General features: G+C 39.3%; 1 protein-coding gene across 4 annotated transcripts in view; it reads right to left on the bottom strand.

Annotated features, from left to right (window-relative positions):
* Window positions 1–3,481: 3,481 nt before the first annotated feature.
* Window positions 3,482–14,011, bottom strand: part of USP10 (ubiquitin specific peptidase 10) — a 35,081-nt gene continuing 24,551 nt past the window's right edge. For all 4 annotated transcript variants that reach the window (XM_033156887.1, XM_033156886.1, XM_033156888.1 and 1 more), the window contains 7 exons: window positions 13,827–13,930; window positions 12,867–12,966; window positions 12,402–12,582; window positions 8,629–8,794; window positions 6,572–6,716; window positions 5,492–5,557; window positions 3,482–4,574 (listed from right to left, as the gene is read on the bottom strand). In XM_033156887.1, coding sequence (XP_033012778.1) covers window positions 4,387–4,574; window positions 5,492–5,557; window positions 6,572–6,716; window positions 8,629–8,794; window positions 12,402–12,582; window positions 12,867–12,966; window positions 13,827–13,930 — 950 coding nt within the window. In that variant the 3' untranslated portion in view covers window positions 3,482–4,386. The remainder of the gene's footprint in view (window positions 4,575–5,491; window positions 5,558–6,571; window positions 6,717–8,628; window positions 8,795–12,401; window positions 12,583–12,866; window positions 12,967–13,826; window positions 13,931–14,011) is intronic.

Genomic DNA, 14,011 nt, shown 5'->3' with positions numbered 1-14,011 from the left:
GTGGTGCCATGAAGCCCACACTAAAATCAAAATTGTGGTTAGGTGATAACGATGTTGTGCGTTGCTCAAAGGAGCTGGTTAGTTCCTGTAAGTGCCTGAATGTTGCTATTTGGCAACCAGGGCATATTGCATGATCCTTTATGAAAAACCCAATTAAGCCACTCAGTCCTGACAGGATTTCAACACTTGTTTTTCTGTAGGATTACATGGCAGAAGTATTCTGTTAAGAAAAAGAAGGTTCTTAGTTATCTTTGCTTTGTGCCAGCATGGTATCTTGTTGCAGTTCTCAGCTAATGTGATTCAAAAGTGATAGAACCCAAATCCAATTAGTTAACAAACGTCAATACACAAAACCACGATCTCAACTTTTCACTTTAGACAGGATGTTTCATTTGTAAACCACGCAATTCCTTCCCTCTTTCACAATTTCCTTCCAATCTAATGCATCATAAAGGAGCCCACTTCAGATGTCTCCTTTACAGCCTGCACTAGAGATTCCTCATAAAAGTAAACATAGCAATTAAAATCCAAGAGGATCGTTAAAAACATACATGCAATTAGAAGGGCAAGTACTGCAGGAGAAAAGAGCCATACTTGTCATTTCTTAGCAAAGGTGTACAACTTTCTCATAAAGGTGAAGTAAAAAGAACAAGATAATTGTTGGGCAATATTTCAGAAGGAGCTGTCCTTTGGAAATGACCATAAAACACAAGAACTAATAGACACAAGTCCAAATAAATGGTCAAGGTTTCTTTAGCTAGAGTCTGACCTGACAGGAAATATATACAGATGATGGCAGGAAATATATAGGGTTCCTGACAGGAAATATATAGGGATTATGGTGGAGAATGAAACTGTTGACTTAGTGTGCAGCAGAAAGCTCAGTTCCATGCTAGGGATCATTAGGGAAAGGATCCTGAAATAAAAATACCAATATTTTAATGTTTCCCCCCAAATCTATGGTGATGTCATCCTTGGAGTACTGTGTTAATAATTCTAATCATCACATTTCACAAAGGATATGGCAGATCTGGAAAGTCAGGAAAACAGCATCTAAAATAATCCAGAGACTGGGGCAACTCCTCTATGAGGAAGGATTGCATAATTTGGGATTATTTAGTTTGTGAAAATGAAACAAGAGAACATGAAAATAATGCACGACAGAGAGATATTTTTCTCCCTCTCTTGTAATACTGTAATTTGGGGGGCTTCCATGGATGTGATTGGTTTGAAATTCAAAACAAATGGGATTTCTTCATACGGTCTATAGTTGACATATGGAATTCACAAGAAGTGGCGACAATCGCTAGCATATATTAAAGAGTGGTTGGGCAAATCCATGGAAGATCAGGCTACTGAGCATGGTAGCACTAGGATACCTCTGTGATCATAGGAAATGTATATCCAAGTTCATGGGTAGGCAAACTAAGGCCCAGGGGCTGGATCCGGCCCAATTGCCTTCTAAATTGCTGAGTCAAGCTATCGGTCTATCTAGCTCAGCATTGTCAACATTGACCGGCAACAGCTTCTCCGGTGTTTCAGACAGGTGTCTTTCCCAGGGATAGTCAACCTTTTTATACCTACCGCCCACTAATGTATCTTTCTTGATAGGAAAATTTCTTTACCGCCCACCAGTGCTCGATGGAAGGATTCAGCTTGTGCCGTAGAACCCCCTACCACCCACCTAGAATCCTGAAACACCCACTAGTGGGCGGTAGGGACCAAGTTGACAAGCCCTGGTCTTTCCCAACCCTTCCCTGGACTCAGCAACATTTGTAAAGATAAAGCGCTGTATGTGCGTTGTAGCACTATGACACCAGATTGCGCTGTGGAGTCCCATCTTTTTGCCAAGGGAACTTTTAAGTTTACAACGCATTTAACTGAATCGCTGGGGATGCCAGGACTAAACCTACAACCTTCTGCATACAAGGCAGATAAAACATGCTACCTTTTCAAAATAGGCTGACTGTGCCAACTTTTTAGAGAGAGATTATCATCTCGGAACAGCAAAGGATGCCAGAGGTGTTCTGATGTACCGGTAACAGATCACCAAACTGCTAGTCTGCTATTTTTGTTTCTCTAATGTACAGAATCGTAGAAGCCATGGTTTGTTCATTTAACAAAATGTATATACTGCTTAATCAATTCTAACCTCTACATGGTTTACATAGTTTTTTAAATAAAAAATATTAAAATTTAAAATTACAACACAGAAAGCATATTTTATAAACTTATGCATTTTATGAAAATGGAGTAAGTGAATAGAGAGGTATTAGGGCACAAAAGTATGAGAAATTTAGTAACCAAGGGCCACAGGCGTATGTCCCAAGAAGCAATACAAGGGGAGTCCCCTGCCTTTGCAACACCTTCAAGATAATTTAAAACAGACACTGCCATCCACCCAGGTCTTCAAGCTTATGTTTTCCTCCAGGTGGTAGAGATAGGGAAAATAAATATTCTAAGAAAGAATTTACAACAGGAATGGCTACTTAAGCTCACAGGTTTCTTAACTCCCTTCTGGGAAAAAGGATTTGAAATATTAAATCAATGAAGAGGCGAGTTAACACAGCTTGGGAGTGCAGGACTCTTGACGTGGCCCTGGTGCCCTCCCCATAAATCATACTCTGCTTGCTAATTATTGTGGGCCAGAATTATCCTAAGTACAAGTTGAGTAATGTGTCATATGGAAGGAAGGGGGGGGCTGGATGATAGTGACGTGTGTATGGAACAATAGAGATGACAGGCTGGCATTGTGGGACAAACGACTCTCCCCACCGCTAAAAACTCCCAAGAACCAACAGCCACTGCAACGAAAGCAGATGCCATTTGCTCTGAAGTCAGAATAGATTCAAGTTGTCAATTGCTGATGGTCTGTATTGGGAGAGGAGGAAATAAAAAACTTTTTAAAATGGCTTTCGATGTTACTGGCTTACAGAACTTTAACCTACTGTACCCATTTGTGTGGCACATGGACAGCCTGAAAGAACAAATGGTTAACTTTGGCAGTTTACAAAAGCTTTTTGCATTGTTGCCTTATGAAGATTCCAATTCAAAAAGCAATCAAAGTGAAATGTCATTTGCAAGCTTGGATTGTGAGACTTTAGACAAGTGGTCTGAGACCTGCTGGATCAGACCAAAGGTTGATGTAGTCTAGCATCGTATCCAGATGTTTCACAGATGACCCAAAGGCAACCCTCCCCAAACTGCCCCACCCAGGCATACTGCTTTTGAACATCCATTTAGTTTACTGGGTCTAATAGCCATTGACAGAACTACACCAAATAGATTTGTCTAATCTCCTTTAGACTAATTGATTGGAGATGAAAGTGAAGTCGGTCAGGAAGTACAAAACTGGTATTTCTCAGTTTTCTGTTTGGCACCCCACCAGGAGACTTGGATTCATAGCTTTTCCTGTTCATTTGAATGTCTCTGTTGCTTTCAGCTGAGCCCCGTGGTCAAAGAACACTCTCAGAGCTTTAAATCAACTTTGTGACTTTTTTTATTGATGGGCGACAACTTTATACTCCTAGATATCACTAGACTGTGTACACTTAGGAACTCAACATTATAGGAGAGCGGACAGCAAAATTAAACAAAGCAGACTGAAAAAAATATCAACTTTCATTATTTTGCCCATTTTTTGTTTTAAAATCCCATGTACACAGAAGCATAAATGCAGTTTTGAAATCTCTTAATAGCAATAAAGTTACAATCACCCATCTATATAGACTAACATTTTAACTCAAAAGTATTTTGATCTGCAATGTGTACTTAAGCAGTTTCTCATCGCACAATTATTAAAATGTGTATTTTTCCCTATCAGGAACCGGCAACTCTGTATATTATACTTTTTTGTAGAGTGTTTTCTTTTTAAGGAGGACCATTTTTTCATTGATAGACACTGGCTCATTTTTACCATTTATCAAAAAACTAGTGGGGGAGGATTAGAGAGGATTTTTTTAAAGTTTTTTTATTTAAGTAAAGATAAAACATTTTCACAGAAATCTACAAGTTCTGTTGCTGGTGCAGGGCTGCTTCTACTATGCAATTAGAAAGTGGGAATCAGTTGCAAATCCCCCGTTTTAATAATCTCTTAGGATTCAGCATTAGCGCAAAAAAGAAGAAATACTTTGTGGGTGATTCGTGAGACTGAGTCTTTCAAACCCTAATGACTTCATTCAGCAAAGTCAATAAGCCAACACCAACTAGGCTGTTCACAAACCTCAAAAAGGTAGTCTTCTCTTTCACTCTATCCCATAGTTGCAAGGGGAAGGAAGAGAGAGGGAAAAGAATTCATTGAGGGGAGGAAGAGAAATAAGGGTTAGAGAGAGTTGGCGTTCTAGAAAGCAGGTAATCTGGCAAACACAGCAGAAAAACAGTGAGTTTTCAAAGCAGGTCAACTCGGCGGTAGTACAGGAGGTAGGCTGTGCGCTCAGCAGACGGCTTCACCACCTGGTACTGATTAATCACTTTGACAGCCTGGTCATCTATGCGCAACCAGCCATTGAGACCAATCTGGAAGACGTCTGTAGTGTAATGTCCACCAGTTGCACTGTTTCCGTGATGGTAGACAACTGTCAAAAAAACCAAAACCAAACAACTAATAAGACAACAGGGAAGGAAGCAACATTAACAAGTTTCAATGGATGCTGGCATGTCCAAATGTTTGTCAGCTTATGTGGAGGGATGGAGTTCCACAAATATCAGGTTGCTTTATTAGCCAGATGATTACATCTTGCCACACAAAGACCAGAACCCTTGGGCATGAGAAAGGGGCTTAAGGAAGAAGCAAGGAGTGCCCTCAATTGGGCAGGCACAAAACATCAAAAATAGTGAGAGATACTGAATTTTTTATGCTCTTCAAACCTCAACTCAAGAGTAAGAAAACTCCATCTCTCTCCCAAACTTAGTTGCCAGAGGGCTTGAGAAAACAGGGGAGTCACCTGAAATTCATTCAGCAATTTTGGAGAATATTAAAAATGGGGGAAGAGATAAAACTCTGACTCTTTTAGTTTAGGCTGCTTGGGAGAGAGTGCTTTGTTTGCTGAACTTCTGCAATCACTAAAATTGTGCAGGAAAACAACAAACAACTAAATGCAAGCTTTTTGAAAGCAGCAGGTTACTTCCCTCTCCAATTTCAATACTTTGCGAGTGACTATCTCTCAATCCACAGTCGCAACCAGTCAGTACTGACTCAAGTACTAAATTCCACAAGGTTGACTGCACATTTGGCTGCCATCAACTGACAGGTCTGAGTAATGTGAAGCAACTCTGAATAACTTCCTTGATTTTAATAATATGGAGTGGTTGCAGAATATCATCTTTGTTGAACTGGCATTCTTGGATTAAGACACACAACAGGGAACTTTTTTTAAAAAAAAGAATGAATTTTAGCAGTACATATGCTTGATCTGAGAGGACTGCCAATATTTTAAAACAGCAAGAGCCCTTGTGACAAAATTAATTACATTTGAGATAAATGAGCACATACCTGCAAAGAGCCGGTAGGTTCTTTGGCCTTTAAATATCTTACTTTTGACCCCCGGAGACAGCAGCTCTGAAAAAGCAAACAGAATTTCAAGTGAATTACTGTCTTTAGTATTATCAGATTACTTCCACCTCTCCTTTACCCACATTTAACGAACCAAACAGCAAGCACCCACTGCAAGGAACAAAAGAACTACTGAAAGCTGAGCCTGTCAACAATAGCTCTTCTATTCCACTGCAACTGCTCAGGATGTATTGCCATCCTCCCTGAGGAGATATAAGCTTCTCACTGATCTTTGCCAATATGAGGGCTTCCTTTTGTCTGATACCTGGCCAAGATTTGGGTATGATACACAAGAGTAAATGGCAGGCAATAGGTTTTATAGTACATTGGTGCTAAGATGATCTTTATTTTTAGGTCTTTATTTTATTTTAAAAAGAAATGCTTATAGATTAGGATGTGAGATTAAATAACTTCAGAGATTGTTGTTATTTAAAGGAGTTAAATCACAGCATTCCAAACCTTGGAATGAGAGAAAAAGATAGCAATTTTTTAAAAATAGCTTCCGTTTTGAGAGAAATGGCAGTATTCTGGTACCATGTCCTATCGGCACAAGGATTTCTGCTTGCCTAACAGGATGCCGGGCCCCTCCAGCTGCATGTGCCCCACATCTTCCCCAAATCTGCGCCAGAGGGCTAGGGAAATATCCTAAACAGATTGAGGGAGCAAACATTCAATTGCACAGGCAAGAATTCTTAAGCTGATGGAACCTTAGCATTACACTGTGGTCCACCCAAGTGCTGCAAGATTTTGGTGATTAAATTCAGAGGAAGAAATATTAATGGGCTGATTTATGAAGACTCTGGAACTAATGTACGGCAAGCTTTTTTTAAATATACTGAAAATAACACTGGATATATTTGGTGTTAAACTCAGCTCAATCTGTGCTGCTTAACCAGTCCTGAGGATATACACTGATCCTGAAATCTCTAAACAGACCCACCCCAAAAGCATAAACAACAATATTCTCTTTCTGTAAAACAAACAAACAAAAAACCCAGATGCTTTGTTCAGAAGATTTACCTTTACTTATTTCCAGGTCAACAGGATATTCAATATTTTTTATGAGCTTCTGGCACCCCCCTGTTTTCTCATAGACAAATCGTTTGAGGTGTAGGACAAGGACAGGCGGGAGTTCTTCAAGTGTCACTCTTCGACTGATCTCCACCTAGCATGGTGAACACAGAATTTTAGTTGGACCTCAAATCTCTGCTAGTCACTAATTAAGCTTATTTCCTCAGAATCAGAAGTGGAAAGTACTGAAATCAGTTTAATACACACACATACCTTCCATTTTTAGGCACTGCCAGACTAACAGATGAGGGATTTCCACCACAAGTGGGGCGGAATAATGTTTCTGGCTATGTACAACATTTAAAGTCACCTACCTATATATTATATATCTACTTTCATAGGCATGAAGGTTTTCAATGGAGAAAGCACTTGGTGGACAAATTTTGGTTCAAAATTTGTTTTCAGTTCAGCTCTTGACTCCAGTTCTACACACTACTCCTATGAGCTAATGGTCACATATTTAATCAGCTTTTGTTAATGACTGGTGCAAAGTGCAAAATAAGATTTTGTTCATAAATACGTTAGAGAAAACTATTTTTTAAAAATGCAATACGAGATGTTTGCACTCTTCCCAGACTAGACACTAAAATATAAACCAGACCAGACTAGCACCTCAAGTGAACACCCATTTCTTCTAGAAGCCATAATTGAACATTTGGGTTGTCAAGTAAAGAGGAGACTAAAACCATATATGAACCAAAACCCAGAACTGAGTGGCTAGCCAAACCAAATCCGTGTGGCAAGCCCTGAGGAGTTTGCACTGCAAGTTTTCCTCCCATACAAGGAGGTCTCTCAGACAACCAAAGAGATGTTCTGCCACTTCCACTCCCACACATCATGTCAGACATAAAATCCAGACGGGCTGCATTTGCCTACACATAATTTCAGGGCAACATGCTTCTCACCCTTTTTTCAGGTTGTTGCCCTCTCCTCCCAATGCCTAAGCACTGTGGTTAAGCCCACTCTTTTCTATCTTGTAGAGAACCACTCTGTTTACAAAGATTATGTGTGCTTCCTACATTGAGGCTAGTTAAATAACCCATCTCTGATTCTATCAAAGCATCACCTGACGATCAGTGCACAGCAGTGGAAAAATACAACCAGGCACATCATTCTATTAACTATTGAAAAACTCAGGACAAAAGCACTGCATTTTTTACTCATCTGCATGGCTTGACATCACACAAAAATGTAAAAGAAACCATTTTAATACAATAATATTTGTGATTTCAGCATCTACTGAAGACCTTTTAATTCCAACAGGCCTTCCCAGAAAGATAATATTGGCATGGTCATTGTTAAAATAGCACTGCATTGTTCCAAAATTCACAGGTTTATATTCAATTATTAATATATAGTCTCTTTTATTTCTGTTTTGTACATTGCTTGGGGTTCTTTGGAATGCAAGATAAATTGAGAAAGTATGCAAATTAATTACATAAATGAGCTAAGCACTATGTCATTCTAGAGCACTAAATTCCACAAGACTCTCATTAGGAACAGACTGGGGGGAAATAACTTTGGTTTCAAAAAGCAGTTCACTGAATCAGCTTTTAGAATGAAGCAGCATAGCCGTATTTATACTACACAGACATAATAAAAACTAGTCACAGACAACCCAGCTGCCATATAAAATGGAAGAAGCACAAAATAGACTGGAGGAGTTGCCTGGTTCCTGGTTCTCTCCTACTGTCCCATTAGTTTGTCCCAATATGGCTATGTTCAATCAGCCACATATATGAGACTCTAGGCTTTATGGATGCATAACACATTTTGCACTCGTCTTATGAATGTGCTCAATGGGACAGAATGTGCCTTGGCTGCACAGGTCCCAGGTCCAGTACCTAGCATTACCAGCTGACAGGATGTCAGGTAACAGGATTAAGGACTTCTTTCTGAGATCTTTGACAATTGCTGTTAGTCAACACAGACAATATTAAACACCCACATAATGATTAACGGTAATATCTGACTTCAAAAGTGTACCCAGCCATTAAAGAACTTACCTCCTGCTTGGTTTTTGTAGTATAACCCTGAACAGACTCTCTTGCCACCAAGCTTTCCAGAGCATCTTGAACTGTGCGTATCTTATCAGACTGGATATCCAACTGCAGAGTAAAAAATGGCTGCAGAGTGGCAGACTCCTTCGAACTTTGTTGGTAAACCACAGATCTAAAGAAACAAGTTAGAAGTTTCATTTGTGAAAACTCTTCAAAATTTAATTCTGGAATGACTGATGGTGAGACTGCCAACACATACCTTCACATATACCGATATCTTTCTGAAACCCATATAAAAATGTCTCATGGCCAAACTCAGTAGGCAGGCTTAAAATGATGCTCTTGTGTTACAAAGCCCTGCCAGATTTTGACAGATATAAAGACATATGGTTAAAGTAATGACCAGATTCAGTATCCAGAAATTGAATATGTCAGGTTTTATGCAGAAATCAAATACACTTTAAAGATGCATCCCCTGCAAGGGATGGGGAGAAATGAGTAGTACTTCTTTCAGTTCCTGACCCATCCTCCTAGCTTAAACACAGTACAGTGGTGCCCCGCTAGACGAATGCCTCGCTAGACGAACAGCATTCGTCTAGCGGAAGCTGCCCCGCAAGACGAAAAAAAAAAATTTTTTTAGCACGAATTCGTAGAACGAATTATTTTCGTCTAGCGGGGCACCACTGTACTTTCCTTTCTCATCCTCTTCTTTAAAAACATAATTAGGATTGAATGGGAAATAGCCACATACAGGACTTCATTTCTCATGTCCAATTATTTTTCAGATTTACAGTCCACTGAAAGTTACCAACACATCCAGATTCTTAAAACAATTTTATTCAACTTGCTTAAGCTTATTCATGAATACTGAATGTGAATAAAATTGTTACTTTGGTTCAAACATAACCCCAGGTTCTTTTTAATACTGGCACCCAGTCACCTCTTTATACAGTAGCACCTTTATTTTAAGGTAAGAATAAGGTCTTTCTTGGATGATGTGAAGCCCTCATAATGGCAAGGTTGATGTTTGTAAGAGACAACTTGCCCCACCCATTGCATGAGAGCCACATTTGGGATACCTTTTTCATCAACAACTAACATGCTGTTTATTCAGAGGCTTCTTCAACTCAGACCGAGACCACACTTAATCCAGATAATATTTCGGGTTAGCATTTTGCAGCGGTATTTTTCCACAACACACAAAAGCACCAATAAAACTGCAATGTTTGGTGAAGAGTCCAGGAGTGTGGCACACACTCATTCTTTCTTTAAACTGCTGCCCACCAGGAATAAAGTCTGACCTCAAAATTTTATTTGTTCAAATGAGGGTATATCCAGCTACAAATTTATACCAGCTATAGGTATTAAACGATTATAGTTTCCCCTTTATCCTGGGAATTTAAATCAGAGGTCTGGAATAATGACCAACAGCTACACACAGTTCTTCTGACCTGTGCAAAGTGGCTAAAATAATTTGGGAAATAACTTTATTAACTAAGCTAGCTTATCAAATAAGAGCAATGAAGAATCACCATCACAATGCCATCTTAGAAAGATGAAGCAGTTTCATTAATTTCTTAAACAAAAAGAACATTAACTACATACAACCTTATAACTCTTTTCCATCAATATATAATATATTTTCACTATATCCACCCTGAAACTATATCCACCCTGAAACTATCAAGACTGACCAACACATCTTTTCTAGCTTATACATTATGGACTAACAGAAGAATGGAAAATCTCTATCAATCTCTCCCTCTGGCTGTCTTATCTCTATTAGTGCATCCACAACTTCTAAATGTTTTCTTTCAGTTCTTTTAAAAACAAAACATAAGCATGTACTAGCAATAGCAGCAATGATGAAAATTATCTTGACTTGGTTGTTTCTGAAAATAAAAAATACCCCTGAATTTGTGGAGTTGCCTCTGAAATGTGTTCAGAAACTACAGGTATTGCAGAAGGCTGCAGCCACATTTATTGGAGCATTTTACATCCATGCTATTATGTGCTGAGTTTTTCATTTCCAAGCCTAATTCCAAGTAATTCTGCCTGGTCAATGAATTCACTGGGGTGGGGGTCTCTGCTCCATGTCCTATGAGAAATGGGTGTTAAGTGAACACCAAAATTCTACAAAGCGATCCTGACTATCATAGTCATTGACAGGTCCTTTCTCCATGAACTTGTGTAATCCTCCTCTAAAGCCATTAAACTAGGGGCCATCGCCACATCTTGTGCCAATGAATTCTGGAACCTGGATGAAGTACTTCATTCTAACCACTCTAAATCTACTGCCAATTAATTTCATCTGATGAGCTTGAGTTCTGATGAGCTTGAGTTCTAATAGAAGGGGGAAAGAGACCATCTCTACGTATTTACTTTCTCGAGACCAAACATAATTTATAAATTTCTCTCATGTCCCCTGCCACAATCTTTAGTTCTTTTTTCTACACTAAAAATCCACCACAGCACAGCACTTTTCAACTACTACTTTTAAGGGCAAAGTCCACACAAAGACACATAGAAGAGTGAAGCATGATAATTATAAGTACATTTTGGCATGAAAAGCTCAGATATATGCAGATTTGGATTTTAATGCATTCTTATTATTTCTTTGCAAGAAACAAGGTACAGTGGTACCTCGGGTTAAGAACTTAATTCGTTCTGGAGGTCCATTCTTAACCTGAAACTGTTCTTAACCTGAAGCAGCACTTTAGCTAATGGGACCTCCCGCTGCCGCTGCGCCACCAGAGCACAATTTCTGTTCTTATCCTGAAGCAAAGTTCTTAACATGAAGCGTTATTTCTGGGTTAGCAGAGTATGTAACCTGAAGCGTATGTAACCTGAGGTACCACTGTATTCATGAAGGCAATAAAGAGCCAAAAACACGATAGGGGAGGAAGTACTAATATACATTTTTTGTGGGATGGAAAATACAACTATTTCTAGAGCTTATGTTTGGTAGACTACTATTAGACCATTCCTATCTCCGTTGCTGGCCTCACAAGTGAAAGCTTTCCAACATCCTAACGTGGGATCTTGTTTCTGCGGTGACCTACTTTGTATAGTGAGTAGGACAGGCGTGGCAAAAAGCAGACTACACATGTGGGATTAGAGATTTGTGGTTCTCCCATTCAGCAAAAAGAAGAAAACAGGAATCCCTCAGTTTCATCTTGCTTCCTTTGGATGTCAAGACAGGACGATGTGCTCGCCATTAATAATTGTTACCAGATTAAACATACAAAGAAGTCGGCTCAAAAATATGTAGGGCTGGCTCTTCAGAGTTCCTGTCACCAAGGAATGGAAATGAAGGTATATTCTTTGGGGCAGCACCAGCTTATCTGACTTATAGGAATCTCACTATATCAGCTTTTGGGATGTACCTTAATGTACAACACATTTTATATTTATGAACACTAAGCTTCTACAGTGGAACCTGGATTTGCGACCATAATCCGTTCCAGAGGTCTGAAACGGGTCGCTGGGAGAGGCGCCGTTGTGTGCAGGCAGTGATAGCCCGCTTCAGCGCATGTGCAAATGCTGCTTCTGCACATGCGCAAACTGCGACCGCCACTCCTGCGCATGCACAAACAGCGGCAAACCTGCCGGTTACTTCCGGGTTTGCCACGGTCGCGACTTGGAACGACCATAAAAAGAGGTGGTGGTAAGTAGAGGTTCGACTGTACTTATGGTGGCATACATTCATTTTGTCCATTTCCCCTCACCCATAAACATGATCCTGACATTCTATTAACACTAATTACAATTTATTGTACCTTATGTGACCACCAAATATATCTGTAATTGGTGTCTGGACAAAATCTGCTTGCCGAGTGACAGAGGATTTGTTGCGTGGTCCAACCTGTTCCCATTCATCCTCACTTCCTTCGCCTTGCTCCTCCTGTTCTTCCTCTTCATTTACAGGCTGGGTCTCCGGGCCATTGGAAACTGCAAGTTCTGGAGGGAGGAGGAAATGTATATTAGAGTAGATAATTTCCATCTAGAAGGAAACACTGCTTTATGGAAACTTTATCATTAAAAGCAAGTATCATTCCTCTACCTGCTCAGGCAACTATTGCAGTTACATGAGTAGTTCTACCTCCATTCTTTCAAAACTTAAGACTATAGGCATAAGACTTAAAGAAAATAAACCATAAATAAGCATCATGTCTGCACACAGTCTCTATACAAATATGCCATATATAAATATACATATTAATTTGCATTAAAAAAAACCTTACTTTCACTGTGTGGAGATAGCAACTTCTTCAGAATCAGCATTTCCTCATGTAGGCCATTTAGAATAAATCCCAGATACTCTTCAGCATCTTCTTGTCTGCCCTGAAGAAACAGGTGTTTTAGTATAGCCACTCATTCTCCAACACTTTCCTATTTAGGATCTTGGGAGTGATCCAAAGGCACAAGTACATTACTTAGAGCACTGAAGTGAAATTAAGTTTCCAAAGCAGTACTACTCCCTACTGTACTCCAAACTGCTTTTTAAAACTTGGGAGAGTTTAAAGTTTGAGAATTTGGTGCAAGAACTTCTACATAGAAAAAGTACTCTAACATGGGCTTTCATCAGTCCAAGGAACTTCCTTTCAATAGGTCTCACTTCAAATGACAAGATGTCTGAATGCAACTTATTTTGATAAAAGTACCACTTCTCAATGAAGCATTTATTCTGGCACATTTAGAAGCTGAATGAAGGAAACATTGGGTTTGCTAATCCTAGCTTTGGATAAAACCTTAACTACAAACTTTGTGTTATATCCTAGGGTCTCCTTTGTACTGTTGATTCCAGAGTTATGGAGACATCCATTCTATATGTCTGCATTTAAATGTAAACACTGCATGTAAATACTAGAACTGCATGTGAAGACTAATTCTTTAGGCCACAAGGTTTGAAGAGGAAGCTGGCACCACACCTTCAGTATTCTTACCACAAGTTATCATTATCTTACATTTTACATTAACATCCAACACATCTAACTCATTTTTTAAAACAAGCCTACTATTCTTTTAACTCTTGCTCCCTGGCACTATTAGGGTGTTCTAGATGCAACCAAGGATAACCCACCACTGCTGAAGAATGAAATTAATCATATTAGTGCCGCAATTAAATGGTACTGCAAACACTATTTTTCTACAGCTACTTACATAATACAGGGTAAGAAACAGCTAAAAAGATCTAATCTCACCTTTTCCGAGAGACTTGACTTGATAACTGTCAGCAATCTATAAATGTATGTAGGTTCAAAGGCAGCTCCAGGCCTGATATCTCTTGCAATTTTATCACCTAAAGCTGCCAAAACAAAAAGGGGAAAGACAGAGCAATTTGTTACAAAAGGCCAGAATTTCAAGTACAGGGTGGGGCCAATTCAAC

This window comes from Lacerta agilis, chromosome 8 (assembly GCF_009819535.1).
Source record: "Lacerta agilis isolate rLacAgi1 chromosome 8, rLacAgi1.pri, whole genome shotgun sequence".
Classification (NCBI taxonomy): domain Eukaryota; kingdom Metazoa; phylum Chordata; class Lepidosauria; order Squamata; family Lacertidae; genus Lacerta; species Lacerta agilis.
This window is presented reverse-complemented; position numbering and strand designations above follow the sequence as displayed.